This window comes from Diadema antillarum, unplaced genomic scaffold (genome assembly GCF_040938485.1).
Source record: "Diadema antillarum isolate AM-2024a unplaced genomic scaffold, OU_Dant_1.0 seq00000119_RagTag, whole genome shotgun sequence".
NCBI classification, from domain to species: Eukaryota; Metazoa; Echinodermata; class Echinoidea; order Diadematoida; family Diadematidae; genus Diadema; species Diadema antillarum.
Window position 1 is genome coordinate 698,333 of NW_027271200.1, and position 22,465 is coordinate 720,797.

The following is a 22,465-nucleotide window of genomic DNA, read 5'->3' on the forward strand; positions in this document are numbered from 1 at the left end:
TTGAACACTTGATATGATTGATTCTTAGAACTTCTTCTGGTGATGTGCCGCAGTAATTTTGGAAGAAATCACCATAAGAAATGATAAATGGATTTGATAAAGCAAGCATTTTGAAATAAAAAAAACAATGCCAAAATAAGCCTTGATACTAAAACAATACAGATTAGAATATTGCCATCAATATAACTTCTTTAAGCTTTGTAAAAATAAAACAAATTACAAGGTGCAACTGCAGTTCTACATTGAATAAACATAAATTTATCAACTGCAAATATTGGCGATTATATGATGGAGACCCACTCACTTCCCCCAATTACGATACCATAATTTTTTGCTCCATATCATAGTCCTTCTCAACTAGAATTCTCCATTCAAAATATGTTTGTAAAATATAATTGAGCCTCATGAAGACAGGGACTACCTTTTAAACGATTGCGCATTTCATATGTGATGGAATGTAGGGTTGATGTTACATCACTTGCAAGAAGATAAATGAAAATTTCATTCAGACCAGGGGATTCAGCAGGTCACCAAATCTTGGGTTTCCTAAATGAACATATATATGATTTGACCATAGCATGAAAAAAGGACAAATGAAATTACACAAGTGCTATTTGATAGGTTGTATACACACGTCCAGGAGTCAAACTCAAGCCAAGCCTTGCCTACCATGCAGCTACTTCTAATCCATACATACTGCTTAAATACATCCTCTCAATACTTAAATAACAATCAATCAGAGTATCTGGCTAGTATAATCACACTGAATATATAATCATAGAATTGAACAAAACTAAAAAATAGTACTGGTATTTGAGAATATATGTATCAAAATTCATTGACAAAAAGAAAAACAAAAATCAGTTGCATTTAATCAATAGCAGATAATAATTCATCCTGATCCTGTCATACTTCTTTCTGCCTGACATTAGTCACACAGCCCTGAAACTCATTTGCATTAAAATTTTCCACTTACAGCATCTGTGATTCACAGACTCCTGCAAAATATGTTCATATTTCTGTCACTATTTCCTAATCTGCACAAAACCAGAGAGACAATTCACTTGGGCTCTCTGGTCGATCACACAAACTGTATATTTTAGGTTCTTCGATGACCATGACAAGATCATTCCAGTCACATCTGATCACAACAGTTAGATTGATACACTGAACTCACCCAACCACGACACACATAGGCAATGTGCCATTATGAGTAGAATAAGAACTCTATATAAATGAGTTTATATAACATTTCTCTACGGAGGTAGCTGCTTTTAGTTGCCACTTCTGGACAGGAAACACCATGGCGCTCAGTAGACTACTAAATGACATCTAATGTCATTCAATGGATAAGTTCCTACAGTTTTTTTGCTTTGTTTTTTTTAATTACCACTTTCCCTTAATTCTTGCAATTGGCAAACAGTCTTTGGATATAGACTCTGAAGTCATCCTTTCAATCCATGGGTGTGTGTGTGTGTGTGTACTTATGCTGGCAAAAATGTTGCCACAGAAGTACTTCTTCTCTTTCTCGGGAAGCAGTGCATTTGTGATTATTTCAATCATTTTTCTTACTTTGCAGGCTACTTTGCAGCAATACTTTATTACAGGAAGCTGGTGACACCCACAATAAGTTTTTCTACTTTTCACTGGGTAAAACAGCTGAGCTGAATGAGCAGCTGTGATGAATGTAGCACAAAAGTGCAAAGGAAGTACATCTTATGAAGTAAAACTAGAGCACCAATGATGTTGCCAATTTGATGAATAATTTGGCATTCATTGCAACATGTTGATAACCAGTTTCACTGTGTTCTGGATGCATATGATATAAAATGAGGTGATCTCTTTCCAGAAATAATAAGCTACATCATGCATGATCCTTTTTGGCATGTCTGTGTCCATGTATGGCAGAGACACATTAAAGGGCTAAGAGTTGCTGCGTGCAAGTTTGAGGTAAAACCCGAGTTTTTTCGTAGACTTCTCCACATTCCTTTCCCCGCCCACTCCATTAGTATTCATCTATCCATCAGAAATGAGAGGAGTGACTCGTACGGGTTAGACATGCTGCTGGCAGATTTGTAACACTTGAAATTAACTTCCCTTGCCAAGTGAACACTTCACCTCAGTAATACAGAAATAATAGCTCTCAGAGAGGTTGTGACCACATTAGTGAAATGAAAGGATGGTGAAGAAAAACCATAGAAGAGTCCTCAAGCAATATATATTTTTTTCTCTTCCCGTCGCTTGCTCATGGAGAGTCTTGCTGGAGAGCCATGCGCTGCTGCTCGATGGTCTCCCGCATCACGTTGGCGATGATATGGGGAGAGTGGACGCTAGCGACGGCAAGGAGCAGGGGCAGGTCGCTGCGGTCCACCCCGACTGCTCCGGCCAGTGCCGCGGCCTTGACCATGGGCTTGTGCTCCAGGAGGCCGGCCACAGCGGTGCTGTGGAAGAAGAGCTCTTGCAGGCGATCCTCCAGGTGCATCAGGCACTGAAATGAGAAAGGAGAAGAGCTGGATGATAAGCTGTTTTTTTTTTATTTTGTTTTGTTTTTGTTTTGTTTTTGTTTTGTTTTGGTTTGGTTTTTGCAAACACAGAGAAGACCTCAGCATATGGCCCCAAAAGATTAAGAGCACTCCTCCATTCTCTTCTCATTCTCTTCTTGTCGTCCTCACCACCATCATCACAACATAATAATTTCATGGGAAATTCCAATTAGGTCCATCACAACATGCCTGTTGTGATTTTTTTTCCTTTCAACTGACTCCGACAAATGATCACGAACAGCCCAAACCTCTAAACTAGTAAAATCATAGTTTGTAATCTAGCATCACGTCGCATGTGTCTCTTAAGTGGACCCCTCTGGAAAACAGCTTTGCCATGTCGTCATTGCAGAGTAGGGTCATCCACTCTTGTCTCACTCGGTTATCAAAGTATTAACATTTGCTATGCATGTCTATATAATGTTCATTGTTTGCATATGGTGAAAAACTATCATACCATACCATCATCATTACCATTACAAAAATCATTATTTACAATTGAAAAGCTTGATTGCAAAAACAAGTTAACTCCACACTTGTCAAGTTGAGATGTTCTCGATTAAGCCTGCTAAAACATGAAGAAAACAAATAAGAAAATATGGGATATTTTTATTATTATTTAAAGAATATTCTTCGCTACACAATACGCGAGGTATCATTGGAAAAGTTTGATTTTGCTCTCTCTGATACTGGACCTACTTAACCCTAAAAAGATGGGGGGGGGGGCTTCATGGCGCCCCCCCCCCTCGACATTTTTCATGATAAATCTGTAACATAAAAATCTCCTGCCGCGACATTTTATGACTTTTTTCTTTTAAGTCTTGCGCAACTTTTGAGACCAAATTCACCCCCAGTCCTAGGAGGCATCAAAATAGCCCAGTCTTTTTAGGATTAAGAATGTTTAAAAATGACACTTTTTGCAATCAAACTCAAATTCTTCCTGGCATCCACACTTACAACACATACACTTCACGGATGATTTTTTTCAAACATACTGCCAATCCCCTCCTACTCACAAAGTCTGATGAGAGTTTCATGCGATGCAAGAGCTTGACGGACTCCAGGAGTTGATCCACCAGGGTTGAGATGGCAACCTCCTGTATCGTCGGCTTCTCCACGCATCCCTGGTATCTCTCGCAGGACACCTCTTCCACCGTCCAGCTGTCCGTGTTTGCCACGATGTAAAGCGGTTCCTGACCCGACTCGTCCAGCACTGGGTGCTGTAGGAAGAAGGCACACAGTAAAACAGTTTTAGTGATACACGCATGGCAGTTTGTGAACAACAAAGCTGACTTCTGCAACATCTATGACTGCGTGATGCAAAGGCCAAGTTAAATACGTACAACGATGTAATTATCATTTTAAGACCCCATTCCTCTTGAAATGGTTGTTCATTATTTTCAAGAACTTCTCATCCTTTCTTTTTGATCTTTTTTGTTTTTGTTTGTGGTTATACATTTTTTCTTTAAACTGTACTTGGTATTCCTATTTGGTTTTAAGATATAGCACGAGTGCACTATAACATTTATGGAAGGAATCTAAATCTTGGCACTGGCAGATATCCACACATCCTGAAACCACAAAGGTAGATGACACAATGTGAGGTGCAAGACACCACATTTTCAAATCACTTGGTGGATCTACAATTTCAACAAAGGCAGCTCAAGCCATGTATGTGTTTTCACAGTCTGCATTGCTGACCAGTGCTCAAATCCAATGGCTAAACTCTACATTCACTCACGGTCGTTCATTCAGGCACACGTGATGGCCAGACGGCACAACACACTGACTTGAGAATGTAATATATTTCTCCCAACACCTGTACACCCTCAGGCAGACACATTCTATGGCACCCAGTATGTACTACATCTTTACATTTCTGTTGTAAGATATGATGAGACAACAACAATAAACATACCTAGCCCCCTCCCCACCCCCCCCTAGTATATACATCTTTACATTTCTGCTGTAAGTTATGATGAGACAACAGCAATGAACATACTCACCTCCCCCCCCCAAAAAAAAACCAACAACAACAACAACAACAACAACAACAACAACAACAACAACAACAACAACAACCAAAAAACAAAAAACAAAACAAAAACAAAACAAAACAAAACAAACCAAAAACTAAACTAAAGCAAAGACAAAAATGAGTCAAGAATGCCCACCTGGGTAGAGTCCTGCAGACTCTTCTCTACTCTGGCCATGTCCAGCTGGGGCACACCTTGGAGGGCAAAGTCCGGTACAAAGTGCTGGCTGTAGCCGCCCAGGAGGGACCGACCAAAGTTGTCCACGTGGGTCCTGGTCTGCTCCAGCTCCATCTCAAACAGCTGCTCAGAGCTGCAGAGAAAAGTGGTCATGTTAGGAGATGTGGTAACACTATAGTGACTCAATTGCAGTCTGGAATAAAATCTTTGACAAATCATCTAAGATTCCACTTACATGGAACTGAGGGAAGCACCTCTGAAAGAGCTCATCTGAAATTATTTGTGAGCACTTCTGTGGAGATATTACCTCAGTGTACACAAGACACAGTCAACTGAATGCTATCACTGACATTAAGCCTTTATCAATAATGAGTCTTGCATTGCGGAGATAATCTGCAGGACAAGTGACATCTGAGAGTCGAGAACACTGTGACGACAGCCGTTGCATGCTACAACTTTTGCTTTCAACTTTTGCCTCCAACATATTTGTTCGTTTGCACAGCGAGTGTTCCCTCTGACAAAGGGATACAATAAAACAACCACACGACTAATGACATGCCCATGACACAGTATGCCTTTAAGAACTATGAAACACTTGTCATCACTACCTTCCACCATACAGCTGATTACGTCAACTGAGAGTTTGATAAGTGGTCCCTTAAGGGGGTTAAAGAATCTCTGTATCATCCTGCAGGACACTAATGGAAAAAAATATTGTTTTGAAGTAAATTTGGGAGTCTGGTATCATAGCAGAGAGAGAAAATAAGAGAAGAAGGGCAATGTGGTTAACACAGAGAGGAGTCAGGAACCATAGGACGGGTGCGGTCTTACCTAGCGAGGGGGAGCTCCACATGGTCTGGGCAGGTGTGGTCAGACAGGTGAGACAGGTGACTCAGTGATGACGAGGCGCAGGACACGCCCGACAAGCTGGACACGGATCGGTTGTACAGCGCGGTCCTGTCTCTACAATCGCCCTGGCCGACCGCTTCCAGCCTCGCGGTCGCGCTCTGATTCTGCTTGGATGCGTTTCCGCCATCCTGGCAAGCCAAATGGTGGCTGTCATCTGTGGTTGGATTCGACTCACTGTTGAAACAATGCCCAGGGTCTGCCAGCTGAGAGGGGCACTTACTATCTGTTGTCCGCTGGGCAGAGTTTGTAACGATATCAATGGAGTCAGATACTGTCTTCCTACATGGACTAGAAACATGGTTGGGAACAGAGATGTGATCTGATGCGCTTGAGTTGCTTAAAGTACTAAGGCTAGAATCTACACACACTTGACCTGAAGTTGGGTTAATTACACTTAACGGATTGCATGGTTGCTGCTCTTCATTCGGTAACGTCCTACATGGCAAGTTTTCCGCGGTATCCTTTGTGCTGGTAACTGATGGAGGGGCACTGTCCATATCAAAGCTCAGAATCTCATCGATACTCTTAACTGCACGACCTACTGGGGTCACACATTCTACTTTGGAGTCCAACATGCTCAAATTCACCATTTTGCACACGATGGCCGGATCGGCTGTGGTGTTGTCATTCCGGTCGTTCAGAATCTGAACCTCGATGGAAGTTTCTGCAACACACGTCTCACTATCGGCTTTGACCTGCACTTTGGATATTCTGTTGACTTCTTGTAATCGCGAGTCAAATACCTCGTCACTCTCCTCTACGCCATCACTTGTCCTAGTTTGGGGAATATCCCCGTTGGCTTGATTGCACTTGTTAAATCCTTGAATACACCTCGACTGCCCCGATACATCCACAGTTTCACTTTCCAGACTGACGCCATCGTCGCTGGAGGTTTCCACCTGCCCCGAAGACTGGTCGAACGTGGAAGAGTCCTGGATGTAGAATACTGGCTTCTCGCTAGCCTCACTGGCCGTCAAGCCCACATCCATGATGCCACTGTCTTCAGTTTTCGCAATGAACGACTCCTCGGTGAGAGTTCTCCTGCGATTGAGCTTGTCCTCGGGGTCGGCCAGCTCACTCATGTCGGTACAGTCCAGAACGATGTCCTCGCACTTTTCATGCACTTCATGGACCTCACTGCAGCGGATGAAGTAGGATAAGACGTACAGCAGTCTGCACACCACGTCAGCTCGCTTGCCAGTCACTACCGTCTTGGCCACTCTGTTGGGAAGGCCTATTGTTCCATAGATGTCTCTGTTGCATACACAAAGAAAAAAAAAATGGAGAGGTGAATATATTTTCAAGATTTCTAAGTAGCTTACAGATGGTAATGAACCAAATTATTTTCATGAAATACAAACTCATTGGTAATAGACAAGAATTCGTACATTTGATATATCAAAGTGGGAAATAAATTACCAAAAGCTATTTCTACCAGACATAAGTGTACACTGAAAAAGAAACAGGAAATGTCGAGGACCACCAGGTTCATTGGTAACCCTACATTTTCAAAGGGGATATGCTATGTATATTTGATATTTTGCATGAAGTCTTCTTCTTTGTATGGTACCACGTGCCTGGTTGATACCATTTGCTGACCATTGCTAGTCACCTGGGGCCAACCATGATGGGTTGGCACGTATCACCCATTTTCCTGCATGTGTTTTGGGCCGACCACTTCACCGCGCTTGCACCGCACTCTTTACAAGTGAAGAGAGATCTTTTATGAGCATTGGTTGTGACACCCCGACACACAGGACCCCCACCTGAGCCATTTTGATTGCAAGGCAGACATACTACTGACCGAGTTACCTCGCCACCTTGCATGAAGTGTACAAATCTTATCATTCACACCAAACTGCTTTGTTCGTTTGTCTTATCGATAAAAGTGACAGGTATTTCAGGGTATGGGATAACTGGTGGATGACTTACCCAAGCTGTGCCCAGAGAGGGTTGTAGGGATGAGACTTGGCAAGCATGTCCAGCTGTGGAGGGACAAGAACCAAAGGGTTATTGACAATGGCCTCAAATTGATCATCAAATATGCAGAGGCAGATCATAGAATGTCATGATTCACGGTATAAGATCACTTGCCATGGGTCTCCATCATGTCATCGTACCACTTACACAGCATCCAAACCATAATTCCAGTTGATAGAACAGAGTGATGTCCATACTAACAGGTTTACTTACGTGTCATTTAATAGCACATGGACATCTGATCAATATCATTTTATGTTTGCATTATCAAATTTGTCTACATTTTTTTCATATAAACCCATATCGGGCCATCTACGGGATATTCCGTAGTTCCTCCGAACGCCGCAGGGGCCACATACAGAATATCCCGTAGTGAATAAAATGACATATGAATAACGTCATTCACTTCCGCTGAGTACTATGACTGTACTTTGCATTGAATGGCAGCATGTTATATACCATATTAAAGAGATTTTATTCCTCTTTCAAATGATATATAACTTGTCTATGTTTTTTTCATTGCTTGCTAGTGAAGAGCGATTGTTTGGAGAGTTGTCTTTTTGTCGGCGTGTGTGCGCGAACGGTGCTGGGCCACTTGGGTGTTTGTTTACACAGGTGCGTTGGCCCGATATGGGTTAATTTTCTACACATGGAGTTCATCTCACATATACTAACAGTTAACCCTGCGCAAGTCAAGGCAAAGTCTCAAATCAACTATGAGCATATTTTCTCATGTCAGTCAAGATATTACCTTTTCATTCTCCTCCAGTCATAGCAGAGTTGATTGAATGCTTACTTGGGGACAGCAGCTGGCATTATACAGTCTTGATACCACACCGAATATGTCAACTGATGCTCCCCACTACAAAATAATGTACCCACACTTTGCTTACAAGTGCACTTACCGTAGTCGAGGAGTGTTTGTCCAGGAAAGCCCTGCAGGGAGTCGAGCCAGCGGGGACCACTGTGGACACCCAAGCCAAGTGGTGCATCAGCACACCACTCAGCAGCCGACTCATGAAGCTGTAGCATGATGTAATGTTGGTTGGACGAAAGGAAAGGTAAAGGTGAAATCAACCAATGTAGAGTCAAAGCTGACCATATGCAAGAAAATGAATATGATAACTTCTGTTCTGAAAATCAAAATCTTTCTCAAGAGAGCACAAGCCTACCTATCCATCCCTCCTTTCCGTGAAAACAAATTTGAACTATAATCTTCTCCTAATACCCCCATTCCACAGACATTTTTTCTCATCAGTCACTCGGCGGAAGCAAAGTTTTTTGCCTCCGGCCACCCACCAAAGTGTATCGGATCGCAGTCTGATGAATCCAACTCTGGTTGGTTGACTATCAGGTAAGTGTCCAACACATCAGGCATGATCCAATGAGGCAAGATCGTCCAACGAGGATCACGCGCTATATGTCTGACACCGACCTGATAGTTGACCAACACAAGTCAGATTCATCAGACTGAGATCCAATACACTTCGGTAGGTGGTCAGAAGCAACAAAACAAAATTTCCCAAGTGGTAAAATTCGCGATTGTGGAGTACAGCAATGAACTGAGAAATGTACACGTTCATGTCTAGGTCATTGTTAATAATTATTTCACATTTTATCAAATTCGCGAATAGCACTCGACTTGAGTAATTCATGAAAATTAAAACCCCTCAAAATATATGGCGCATACAGAATAGACTGCGTTTTTGGTAACTCACAAATTGGTTTGCCGGGTGTTGTGTGCCTCCAGGAGGGTGCCTAACTCTCGGACCAGCTGGGCACACAGGTGGCCTCTCTGCTGGGGGTAGGTCATCAGGTTCAGCCACACTGGCTTCTGGATACGCGGGGCAGTGTAGAGATGGAACACCGTCGACTTGAACTCCTGCAGGGCCTGGGGTGGCAATGCATGATGGGTAGAGATTGGGACAAGGAAAGAAAGCAATAATACTAACTCTGCCTTTTTTTTTTGTCTGTGGTGTGAGGTCTCTATTGAAATCCTCTTTCCAAAACAGCAAATTACTCCACAAAAACCTTCGCAGCATGAAACTTTTGTGAATTGCCACTGGCATTCAATGCATTTGTAGACAAGAACCTTTGCGAATCTTGGCTCCTTGGTGAAAGTTTCACAACCTCTGGTTTTACAGTATTGAAATCTGTGACACAGATTTCTTCTACAAATGAGTCGACTCTACACAAGGGCGTTTAAAACATGGAAAAGACAGTTTTGACTGAATTGCTCAAGGCTGCATTGCCAATTGCAGCAGGCAAGCGATGGAGGAACAGTCCCTCTGTTTCTACAAAGATGCTTCCGTTTTCAGCGCGTTTATGATACAGCACAAGACTAACGGGCAGGGGAGCATGGTATCACTACCCTCTTACCTCCATGATAGGACTGGGCCTGAAGTACGTCTTCTTCTGAGAGATTAGCGCCCTCTCGATGGCCGACACCAGCCTCTGGAAGTGGCTCTCCAGGAGGGTGAAGTGGGAGAAGAAGAAACGGCGGAATTCCTGGTCCTCCTTCCCCGACGGCTCCTCCGGGAGTGAGAAGAGCACCGCTACGCCTATCTTGGGATACCTCTTCCTGGGCCGGATGGGCTGAAACGGGTGAGATTTGATCTTGTTGAGATAATGTCACGACATGTATTATTAAATAGTGTTACATGAACCTTACAATATAGCAAGCCAAAGACTAAATCAGGTGGTCTTGAGAACAAAGTTAATGCAATTCCATAAAAAAAAACGTAGGGTTAGCACGGAGAAAGCTTCATTTCTATTATTTTTACAGATACGGCTTGAGATGTGTCCACCTAAGCATCAATTAATATGGCCTTTCACTTCACAGTGATAGACGTACTTCAGTCTTTTCTATACAGGACTTACTTCCTATTACTGTAAAACCAGAAACATTTGTGGCATGAAACTTTCCCCAACTGGAGCCAAAGGCCTTTTTCACGGCATGAAGCTTTCGCAAATTGCCTCTGCCATTCAATGCACTGTGTAGACTAAAATTTTCACGTGCATTTTACTTTTGCAAAACTTGGCTCCTTGTGAAATTCGCGAAAGTTTCACGCATGCCAAAATTTCTGGTTTTACGGGATTCAGCTTGTTCATACATGGAGCAGTGAAATATTGGTACATAAAGAGTCAACCTGAAGGTGACATTGTTTAAAACAGGCTCACACCACCATGCTTAGCCCAGTATGGTTGGCTATGTAAACAGTCCTTGAGCTAGCGGCAGAATGCCTGCCTGTGCCGAGGTCAGAATGATACTATCCCTGGCATACAAAGCAGGAACCATTTCCCTTTGACAGTTCCACTGTTTAGTTTGTTGATATCTAGAAAATTGGGGGGGGGGGGGAGATTACATGTACAGTTTCTACGCAGATCATTTTCCTTCCTGTGGCCCAGTTCATGTAGATGTCTACAGTAATCATCAGTTGCTTCAATAATTGCAGGTTTCTTTGTTTTGGTAGTTCTACTAGTGTTACCCTTTCAACACAAACTGTCAAATTTTGCAGGATGATGTTACAATGTAACATTGTATCAAGTACTGAGGACATGTTCACCACATAACTTGTCATTTACGGCTACAATGCCTAATTTCTGTTCATGACCTAACACCACGTGACAAATGTGAGGGTTACAACTCTAGGGGTTAACACAGGGAGAGACAACATTGCACTCAGGCGAAGACACACTGTTTCAACTCTGTTTTCATTGATTTCTGTCAGAGATGTATCCACATGATCTACTAACTTCACAAAAATTAGGCATGAGAGCAGCAATGAATCAAAAAAGAACCAAAGAGGGAAACTAACCTCCTCGGCACTGTTGATGTTCTCGGAGGACCTGCGGCGCACCACGTTCTCCATGCTGGTGAGCTGGTTCCTGAGCCAGCGTCGGTGCAGGCTGCTGGTGGAGGCGGAGCTGGAGACGCTGCTCCCCGGAGACGAAGGCAGGAACGGGGTGAGGAAACTACCAGAGGCTGAGGCGAGAGATCACAGAAAATGATGTTTTGGTTAGTTCTTTAATAGCTAAAGCTTTGCTTCCCACACATCATCACACATTTTTTTAGAAACCCAAAGTAACTTTTCGCGTGAAGATGCTTTCAAAGTCGTTCAGAAAGTTTTCTTGTACAATCATATACTTTGGATCTGTATTAATCAGCAAAACACTAGTCATACTTATAGAAATATGACAAGGATTTTAAGTCCTACAATCTCCCAGTGCTACTGTGTGTGACTCAGAAAAAGAAATGATTTTGCTTCTTCACCCATGACAATACCCCCCCCACCCCCTCCTTCCTAGTAATTTTGTCTCTGGTTTCTCTGGACTGATTAACCAAAATATCATTCCAAGTCAAGAACAAAGTTTTGTTTAAACATATTCTTTGATGTTTGTCATGCATCTGGTCTTGTATTATTTTTGTTTTTGTTTTTGTTTTTTTTAAGCCATAACCCTAAAAGGCATCTTACACATGACATCACAGCCACTTAGTTGTTTGCCATCCTATCTTGCACTTATCATTCTGACCTGATATTTTGTCTACATCACACAGAGTACCAGATCTCGTGAATACAGTTTAATCGCTGGGTACACAGTGTTACAATTAGTCCGAGGGAAATGACGAAGACAGCGAAACAGCAAGAGAGAAGATCTAGAGAGAGAAGCGGGAATGTGAGAATCTTTCTAACAGGTACCCTGGAAGATCTACAAACAGTCCATCCCCAGAAATTAAACTAAACGAAGGTCACACAAAGTTTCATGACCTGGGTAAAATAGACAGACATTACTGTTATATGGAGGATGGAGGGGACGTAGTGGTGATGGTTGGGAAGGGGGAACCATTGCACGAACACATTGCTGCCAGTTTTGTAATGAAGTCAACTTGTACAGTGAGCCATGGCAGAAAAGTCACAAGGTCACAGCAAAAGAGAACAACAATGGATCTGTGCTATAACCTACAGGTGTACTCTCCTAGTACAGTCCCCTTACATAACCTGAATTTTTACACAAACTTTACAATGAAAACATGAAAGAAATATCTAGGTCTGTTATGTCTAGAAGTTAACAAAAGTGTGGTGCCAAAATAAATATTTTGGTGGTACCAAGCAGAAGTTCAATATCATCTTGTTTAAAGTGACAATAACATACGCAACACATTGCATGTGTGTGCATGTGTATGTGTGTGAAGAGAACCTGCTGAAAATTACTGGAATATGGAATAACAATCAAACATATTGGTATCATGCTGATGAAGAGATGGATATGAGAGTTTACAGACAGGAAGGAAATCTGTTTGTCTCCCTTCGTCAAACTCAACATCCACATCCCCACATGTCCGAAAAAATAGAAACGACAAAAACATGGAAAAGCAAAGAATTCCAAACACAATGGGTGGTCAGGTGACGATACGCAGGTGATGGAAAGCGGAAGGAGAGCGGCAATGATGGCAGATCCAGGGGGGTGAAGGGACTGCCAGAGCACTTTCATTGACGGTGTGTGGCAGAGTAATTAAGGGCCGACGTCCCTAAAATACCTCACTGACCCACGGGGTTATCAGAGAGGAAATGTGGTTGGATATAATCACCCTTGCCCATTTCCTATTAAAAGACACACACACACACACACATGCACTCACATACTGCATGCAGGTGTGCTGAAGAAACAAAACAAAAACAATGGCCATGGTCCCAAACTCAAAACTTTGCCTGGATGTTGGAGAGTTCAGTGTTTGTACACTGTCGGGGCACGATCACATGTCAAAATAATTTACCAACAGTTTAGGGGAAAAAATATCTCCCCCGAAAAAGAAAGAGCAATTTTTTGTATACACAGGAGTGAAGATATGCTATGATAGTTTAATTTAAATGGGTTGTCTTCCGCTGAACAAATGTGTTTGTAAGATCGCAACTGCTAAATGACCACAAAGTTTATCACTTGACTGACTGCAGTATGAGCCCTCAAAGAGTTTCAAGAAACATGACCATCAACAGACCAAGTCAAACAATAACACAATTGTTGATGGTGGCACCACCTTGGGCACACATATGACAGATAGTTAGATCAGCACTTCACTGTAATTTGATACTAACTGCAGGGTAGTCACCAACTCGGATGTTAGCACTGTGCCAACAGTAACTACAATGGGACGGTCAAGTACGTGCGTTTGTTTCACAGAGCCACATGCTTACCTGTGAATTCTCCACTGGAGTCGTCGAGTCCACGGCCGGGGGATGGCGTTGGCATGGCGATGGGGAGGCTACGTGCTGCAAACGTGGAATGTAAAACCGACAGTCTCATCATCAGACGAGGAGTAACGATGTAATGAATTATGCTAGCAAAATGTGATATCCCTCACATGCATGCATCTATACACATGAATACAAGATATCTATATCTGCTTCCGCATTTCCATAAACAGTGCTACCATAAAAATTTATACACTCTATAAAATCATACTCATGACATATTTGTTGTTGGGTTTTTTTAATTGTGCCAAGGTGTCAAGTTTCCTGTCATAAAATAAAACACACACACACACACACAAAGAAACAAATGAACAAATTCAACGGCATTTCCCCTCTATTCATATCAAGTGACGATGGAGAGACGGTTTTACCTATTTCCATGGCAGGCAAGTTATTTTCGCTGATGCTGCGTGGTATTGTCATGTCGGCACAGTACAAGCTGATGGCATCCTTATCTCCTCCCTCCGGCTCTCTGTAATGAATGGGACAACAAACAAAAGTTATCATCATTCACAGGATTGTCATTCACCTTTTTTTCAGTCCCCATCTATGATCTGTGACCACAAAAACTTTGTACAGTCTATGGACATAATTTCTCCAATAAAATCGTTTCATCTCAAGATTTTCAGCTTCCAAATGACATGTGATTTGTCCCACTTTTTATTTCCGAAAAGCTACCACAGAAAAGCCACTACGAATGGCTTTGTGCAATATTAGCTTTAAATCTTTGATGCAATCAAGTATGTCAACAACAAGGCATTTTAAAACGATACGAAGTTAATCTTCAACATCAAAGAAGCCTTCTTCAGTGGAAAAAAAAAATCACAGATAGCTACAATTCTAAAATTCTCTAGTTCTGACATACAGTAAACAGAGCATAGCTAATATATAAAACTTGCCAGTTTTGGACATAGATCAAATTATCATTTTTCAAATGAGATGGGGTAAGGGAGGGGATGACAGAGGAAGGCAGAGGCCACAAGCAGCACACTTACAGCTGACCCCTGGGTGGCTTCAGGGGGAAGACCCGAGACAGCATGAGTTTGGAGGGCATCTTGAAGGTATGGACCTTGATTATGGGGCCACTGGAGCTCATCGGGATAGACCCAAAGAGCATCTCGCCCAGCATTGTCACGTCGGAGCCTGGTCGGGAGAACTGCACGGGAGGTTCAAAGATTCAAGAGGATGGAAAAATGAACTGTGACTCTGGGAGCGATGAGGTACAGTTGAACCTCTCGTATCCAGACAAGTCGGGACCGGGGCTCATCCGGATAAGGGATTTGGCCGGATACGGGAGACTCAATGCTATGTTTGTACATGTACATATACATACACATGTACTGACGTAGCCCATTGTAGTACCACATGTAGTAATGTGTATACTGCAACCTTTTCATTGTTACACTCAGTAACAGACCCCAAAATAGAAGTTCGTGTTTGCAAGAATGAAATCATTTTCTTTTATAAATTCTTGGGATGATTTACCTAAATAATTATTAAGAAATATATCAAGTATATGTAATTCATGTGTGTTTGTGTAGGAGTTCTCAAGGAGTTGGGAATCCCCCTTTCCTCCAGTAATTATTTAAAAAAAAATCATGGCGAGATTGCGTCCGTATAATAGAGAGATCCGGATAAAGGGAGGCCGGATAAGAGAGGTTCAACTGTATGGTGGACAGTAGTATGGATTCTACAACATGAGATCTAGGGTTCAGTTCCTGCCCAGTGCACATTTCCTTTGACAAGGTGTTCTTCTTTATTATCATATTTCTCTTGACCCATGTGTGAAAATGTGGAACTAGCTTCAGATGTGTAATAGTATTCATCCCAAATATGTAATCCAGATTCACCTCCTTAATCATAAGACAATATCAAATCACAATATGACTTGATATTGTCTTATGATTAAGGAGGTGAATCTGTGAAGTATATTGTCTTTTATAGACTTTGTGATTTATTTTATCAAAAAGTCTGTAAAAGACAATATATTTCACAGAGGCTGTTTTACGTAATATAACTCAGCACAGTATAATATGGTAGACTCCACATTTCATCCTTGATTTACTTGACGGCTTTGTGATTTTTTTTTTTTTTTGGGGGGGGGGATGTGTGTGAATGATGGCAAATATATATTTTTTCTCATTATGATGCAAAGTCTGATGACTCTTGAGTGCAAAATACCCACCAGAACACTAACAAAAACTATGTTGTAAAGACGACTGCATGTAGCAACATATAACAAGGTCAAACGCATGAAAGAGACTGATTGCACGATCAATAGCCTGGTATTCTTCCAGCAGAAAAGCCTCCCTTTCTCATTACTTCCTCATTCTCACTCACCTTGTAGCCATCAAGAATGTTTGATGGCTGAGAGGGTCTGTCAGGGGGAAGGCGTCGCTCCCCATTGGCACTCTGGTAGCATCTCCCCAGCCTGCCTGTGTTGGGTGACGCCTAGAAAACAGACAAAAGATTTCACCAATTTCACCATTTTAAAACTATCATCACGGACAAGCTGTGTCCAGGATGAACACAAATACAACTCCATCCACTACACTTTCTCATCTACTGAGATTTCTCCATCAATTCGGCCAAGTTTTCCTAATGCAGCATTCTACATTTCATAGAGAAAAAACAATGAGTTTTGATTGTGAAATAAAAATTGATTGTGAAATAAAAACTGTATAAGAAATACAACTAGAAAGGCTGGCCAATAAACAGGACTAAATCTTTCTTAATTTACACATGTAGTTTGACAAAAGCGATGGAGTGCAAACGACAAATTTTGATGAAGTGCAGAGGGTAAATTTTATGGGAGCCAAGAGGTGGAAATGCACAAATTATGTACAGGTATTGAAAGACTGGTACAGGTATACCTGCACGCTTTAATAGAACGGTTCTGTAATGTATTCAGATTTTATGCATACTTTGTTTACAAAAGTTGCCCTCAATAACCAGAAAGCTTGCCGGGCACTTGCTCAACCTAGCAACAACATAGACCCCGTTTACAGTGCGAGGCTCGGCCGCGGCCCAGCCCACCTTCATTTCAGAGTTAACGCGCAAAAGGCCAAATGTGAGGCCCAAATTGGCCTTGCATTTGGCCTTGCTCTGGAGGTGGTCTCGGCAGCGAGCCGCGGCCGAGCCCGGCCTTTTCTCAGTGTAAACGCAAACTGGGCTAAATGCCGGCCAATTTTAGTCTGGCTTCCAAACCCTCTGCCTGTATTTTTTGCTATTCAGGATATTAACCCCTTCAACGTCGAAAACTAGTATAGTTTAAGGTGGTTTTGTCCTGCAAAGGATTTTTTCCTTCGGCAAAGGCCTTTGCCCGAACGGCGACTTTGTCGCCACGAAATTCAGTTGGCAAAGGGTCTGAAAACCAGACAATACCAAATTGCATTTGTTTACAAGCAGAGCGCCACTACGACAAAATATTGAAAGGTTCGAATCTAAAGCGCGGCCGAACCCTGCAGTGTAAACAGACAAAATTGCGGGGCTCGGCCCAGCCCCGCACAGTAAACGGGGTCTAAGTGAATTCCTGCCTATAGAACGTAATGGGAGAGAGCAGGTGAATGAAATATTACATAACTAGGCTGAAGGGAAAGAGAAATCCATGAATTGTAATTCATGACAGGAAGAGCCTATTCTGTGCATAACCTGTGCATAGACCACACTCTTGACAATCAAAACCTGGCCAAGTTATGCCAAATATAGCATCATTCAAGTATTTAAATTAATCTAGCTGGAACAGCACTAAATAGGTATCTACATGGTTCCTAGCAACAACAAAAAACAAAAAAACAACAACATTTAACAAATATATGAACATGAACCTACTTGCGTATTCATCAAGATGAATTATCATAGACCCCGTCAAAGAAGCTTACCTCATTTGCATTTGGTTCAACTTTCTGAATGGCCTTGGAATCAATAAGAATCCGCTTTCCCTTGAGATCACATTCTTTGAATACCACCAGTCGGATCTGCTTCTCCTCTAGAATAGGTGCCTGCCAACTGCACAAAGAGAGATAGAATGAACATAACTTTGACACACATTTTACTTTGTATCAAGAAGCAGAAGCAGTAGCACTTTCATTTCTAGCCACATTATTGTGAAACCGTTGTGACAAGAAATTCTACACCAGGACAAGAAAAAAAATTGCTTGATCACATAGGGACTTTGAAACTGTTTCTTTCCACAAGCTCTGCACTGCTCGACAACTAAGCTGTGTAGATGTACATGCTCTGCAAGAATAGATTTTAAATGGACAAAAAGGAAAAAATAACTGTACAAACAAGGAGAAAAGATGAAAACTGGCTTGGTATGACAGTGACCGTGTACTTTCAGCAAGATTTTACAATAACAATTAATGAAGAAAGCACATAAATTGTGTGTAGCATCAAGCAATACAACTGTAATATCCATTTATTATCTTTTTTTAAACAAGCACATTGATACTGAAGGTATTTATTCCCAAACAAAACACAACAAAACCAAACAAAACTTGTCTTCGAAACATGCCAACTTGGCATGTGAAGTCCACAGGTGTGTGAAAGATACAACTGTACATGTAGGCCTACATTTGAAGGCAAGAGAAAAGATACACTGATGGTATGTGACAGGTATTTATGCCACCTGCACATTGAAGAGGCTGATATTCACACTTTCTTTAAAGAGAGATGGCACTTATAAGTTATATGCAAGTACGTTTTGACTTTATAGTACCCTGATAATCACATGTGGCCAAAAAAGAAAAAAATATCTGAATATGTACACTGTACATTATATTCTATAATAATATTCATACTATTTTCCTTCAGATTACACTGTACTTGGATATGGCCACAAAGGAAAGGGGTACATCTAGACTTTGTAAAGGTATCTCCGCACAAATGTAGACAGAGGCTGAATGACATGTACATGGACTATTCATGAATAACATCCTAGTAAAGAATATGCCAATGACATCAGTGGCAAACTGCTTGACATGCATACGTTGCATTCCTTCATCCCCATAAAAGAGGTTTGGTTTCACTGTCTGGGATGGAACCCCCCCCCCCACTCTCCCCCCCCCCTCCCCCCCCCCCCCCCCCCTCCTCTCCCTCTCTCATAAAAGAAGAAAAACAACCAGAAAAGCTGTATTATTCCCCTTGGCCTGTACTTGAAACATTTGAGCAATGGCATCTAAATTTTCACATGGAAAGAAGTACCAATTCATTTCACTAGTTGGATAGTGAGTTTTAGTTGCCCCAATGAGGTATTAGGTGAGCCTAGTACCTCGTTGCTTGCCCTGGGGCAAGCAAGCAAAGTGGGCCTGTTGCACCATGATCGTAATGAACCAGTCTGTTACCGAGAGCTACCCAATGGGATAAAGGAAGACACAATGAAAGGGAGTTGCATTGGGAGGAGATGAGACTGCATCAAACCATTCCAACTCCTCCTTCCCTCTCCTCTTCAAGGAGATTGAAGACCTACAACCAGGGAGGTGTGAGAGACACCTCCCTGCTACAACTGTATAGCAATAGCATGCCTAGACATTCTATTGACACATGTTTCAGCCAGCATTGCACCCCTCCCCCCCCCCCCCCCCCCAACAGTACCACCACCCCACCTCTACCATTCGATGGTGGCCTTTTTGGGCTCCCACAGCACTAAACTGTGTGAACTGCTCTTGACCCTTTCCGGGCAAACAGACACGTGGCATTTGGCATGCCTAGAGAGACGGAGGAGAGAGAGGGATAGAGAGAGAGAGCATGGAGTAAACAATCCATGTAATGTGCCCAGGCATGTGCAGCATCCACGCTGCCTTCAGCCAGTTATATAATGCCTTCATATATGCATGCACACTTCTGCTGTTGGTGCTTTTTAAATAGAGTATGCATGACACCTTCATGTTGAAATTTCTACTTCTATTTCATGTAACTGATAAGTGACAAAATGTATGATATTACAAACTAGCAATTAATGTAGGGCCTATGGCACCTGAAAAAGATGTAGGATACTAGTATATCTAGACTGTTTCATGAAGATAAAATTCCACATTTAACACTGATTACAAGGACTCTCCAAGGCATTGTGATGTACCAAGAAGGAACACATAAGCAACACAGGGCATGGGGGGGAGGTACCATTAATTTGATAATTTATAATTTGATTCAAACTATAATTTAAAAACATTTATATCGCATAATCCCTTGCCAGTTCAGTGGATGGGTTGTGCCTGATGAGGCATATACATGTACATGTAGTGGGATACAGAGGGATTTCACACTATAAAGTTACTGGTTTCATAATCACATAACTGAAACCATTTCTCCATTTACAGTCACAAAGTGATGGAATCTCTGATTCCAGTAAGATTAGAAAAAAAAATCAAACTGTAATATTTCATAAAAGAAAGAACTTAAAAAAAAAAAACATCCTGAAATTTGTATGTAGGTCAAAAGGAGACTAACATTGTCATTAGTAACAAGGAATCAGTATCAAAAGTACCACATACAGCACTGTATCAGAATCCATCTGTGATTGTTGCCAAGTATCGATCACTACAATGTATCTCATGAACAAATCACAAGTGAAACTCGAAGATTTTATGACTTTAACGAACCTTCAGTTCACCATCTTTGGTCCGTGTCACTCAAATCATTAAAGGCATAATTTACCATTTGCAGTTAAAAAAAAACCCAGCAATGGTGCTTTAAAATAGTTCTAAAATGTGAGTTAGGGATAGAAACAACCACTCTAAAAATTTAAATTGGTAAAATCGATGGCAAGTATCGTTAAATATACAAAATGGGAACAATAGTTGTAATTAAAATGTTTCCAGACTTAACTGTCTACAGACACGGTTTATTGAAAAAAATACAGGGGGGATCTCCTCATATTTTAGGCTTTATTGCGAAAATTTTATATGGTAGGATGTTTTGTGATACAACATGTATGCATCAAGCGTGATATCTTGAAAATGTTTTAAATCACTGTTCCCAAAGGTAAACAAGTCCTTTAAAGTCAACCTTTGGAAGGAACGGTATTTTTCCTTAAAGCACTGTCTATCACCTGCTGGGCTGTAAAGTGTAGGCAGAGACTGCCAGGGAGGAAATGTGATGAGTAGCACTGTGCAATCCATTTATTTGGGCACCTGATCATGTGACATATTATCTTGTCTGCTAGCATGAGGTCATGTAGGCGGGCTGCACAGTTAACTCCAAAAGAGCTAAGTGTATGTGTGCAATGTGTGCAATGTGTGTGTGTGTGTGTACAGAGAGAGACAGACAAGGAACTATACTATTACTAAACCTATAGAGTGGCATATAGCACCTTGCTACAGCCATCTGTCAGGCCTACTACATATTTTTCAGACCAAATTCATTTATTGTACAGTGCTTTTTACATACCTCCATTCTGAATGTGCTTTTTCTGTGTACAGAGTTTGGATTTTTTATCTTTATCTTTATTTTTATTCTTTATTTATTTATTTATTTTTATTTATTTTTATTTATTTATTTATTCTATTTTATTATTTTTTTTTTATTTTTTTTTTTTTTTTGGGGGGGGTTCTACGCATTTGTATTTTCAATTTATCACATACCAAGGCACAAAAACATTTTGCAACACAAAAAAAAAAAATTACTTTGGGTGATGCAGATTAAAGATTTTACATCTTTACACGGACTTCTTATGGGATCATATCATCCACAACAACTGCTGTCAGTCTGTTATGAGCAGCCCTTGTTGACGTACAGGTAATACTTTATGATTGTTGTATGTAGTAATACCCCCATCCTTACCTTTTCAGTGTCAAAGGAATATGAAGAGAGAGGTTCGTTTTTGTTTGTTTGTTTTTTCACCTTCTATCACTTCATCAAATTTCATTCAATACATATCACGGCACTTATAACACATTGAACAAAGTCAGTTCTGACTGTTGTATGTATGGGGCCCCACAGCTGTATCATCTTCATTTCTTCGAGAACGTCACGGTATGGCTAATTAAAGCCCAAACAAAGTTCTGGTACGCCTGCAAAAGTTGTCAAATTTCGCTCCCAAATGTGAACGTATGCTTAGGAAATGTGCAGGATAACGATGTTATGACAAGATATTTGATGGGTAGCGACGAACATGCGAAATATTAACCAAAAAGGTTCAGTCTCAGAACTTACCCGAACGGGGTCAGGCTAAACTCGGACTCGGGGATAACTCGGCTTCGCTTTGATGGCGGGATGAGTTGTAATGGTTGTCCCTCTGATTGTACAGTGTTGTCCTATGGGAGCGGCCTGTATAAACTAGCGCTTCGTGTTCTGGCTACTCGCAGTAATGGTCCGAGTTGTTACAACGCGCGCATCAAAAACCTCTTTTGCGCGCATGCAAAATTAGTGTGCGCCTATCAAGCACCTCTAAAACAATCAAAGGCGCTTGATAAACAACAACAAAAACTCCAAAGACCGTGCGTCTCAGCAACTGAGGACCGTGCGCTGTCATTTTTGTTTTGTTTGTACAGGATTACGTTAGCACGCACTTTCCTGTACATTCAGTTAGGCCTCATTTGGTATTATGCAGTGGCCAGTAGAATGTGGCGAT

At 41.5% G+C, this 22,465-nt stretch overlaps 1 protein-coding gene across 1 annotated transcript in view; it reads right to left on the reverse strand.

Annotated features, from left to right (window-relative positions):
* Positions 1-284: 284 nt before the first annotated feature.
* The window catches only part of LOC139727116 (folliculin-interacting protein 2-like), a 41,019-nt gene continuing 18,838 nt past the window's right edge, over positions 285-22,465 (reverse strand). The window contains exons 3-16 of the mRNA XM_071638094.1: positions 17,775-17,901; positions 16,234-16,344; positions 14,889-15,049; positions 14,265-14,365; positions 13,837-13,911; positions 11,461-11,627; positions 10,022-10,237; positions 9,361-9,533; positions 8,548-8,665; positions 7,595-7,647; positions 5,585-6,916; positions 4,715-4,886; positions 3,557-3,760; positions 285-2,488 (exon numbers count right to left, since the gene is read on the reverse strand). Of these exons, the coding sequence (XP_071494195.1) occupies positions 2,246-2,488; positions 3,557-3,760; positions 4,715-4,886; positions 5,585-6,916; positions 7,595-7,647; positions 8,548-8,665; positions 9,361-9,533; positions 10,022-10,237; positions 11,461-11,627; positions 13,837-13,911; positions 14,265-14,365; positions 14,889-15,049; positions 16,234-16,344; positions 17,775-17,901 (3,253 nt within the window). The 3' untranslated portion in view covers positions 285-2,245. The remainder of the gene's footprint in view (positions 2,489-3,556; positions 3,761-4,714; positions 4,887-5,584; positions 6,917-7,594; positions 7,648-8,547; positions 8,666-9,360; positions 9,534-10,021; positions 10,238-11,460; positions 11,628-13,836; positions 13,912-14,264; positions 14,366-14,888; positions 15,050-16,233; positions 16,345-17,774; positions 17,902-22,465) is intronic.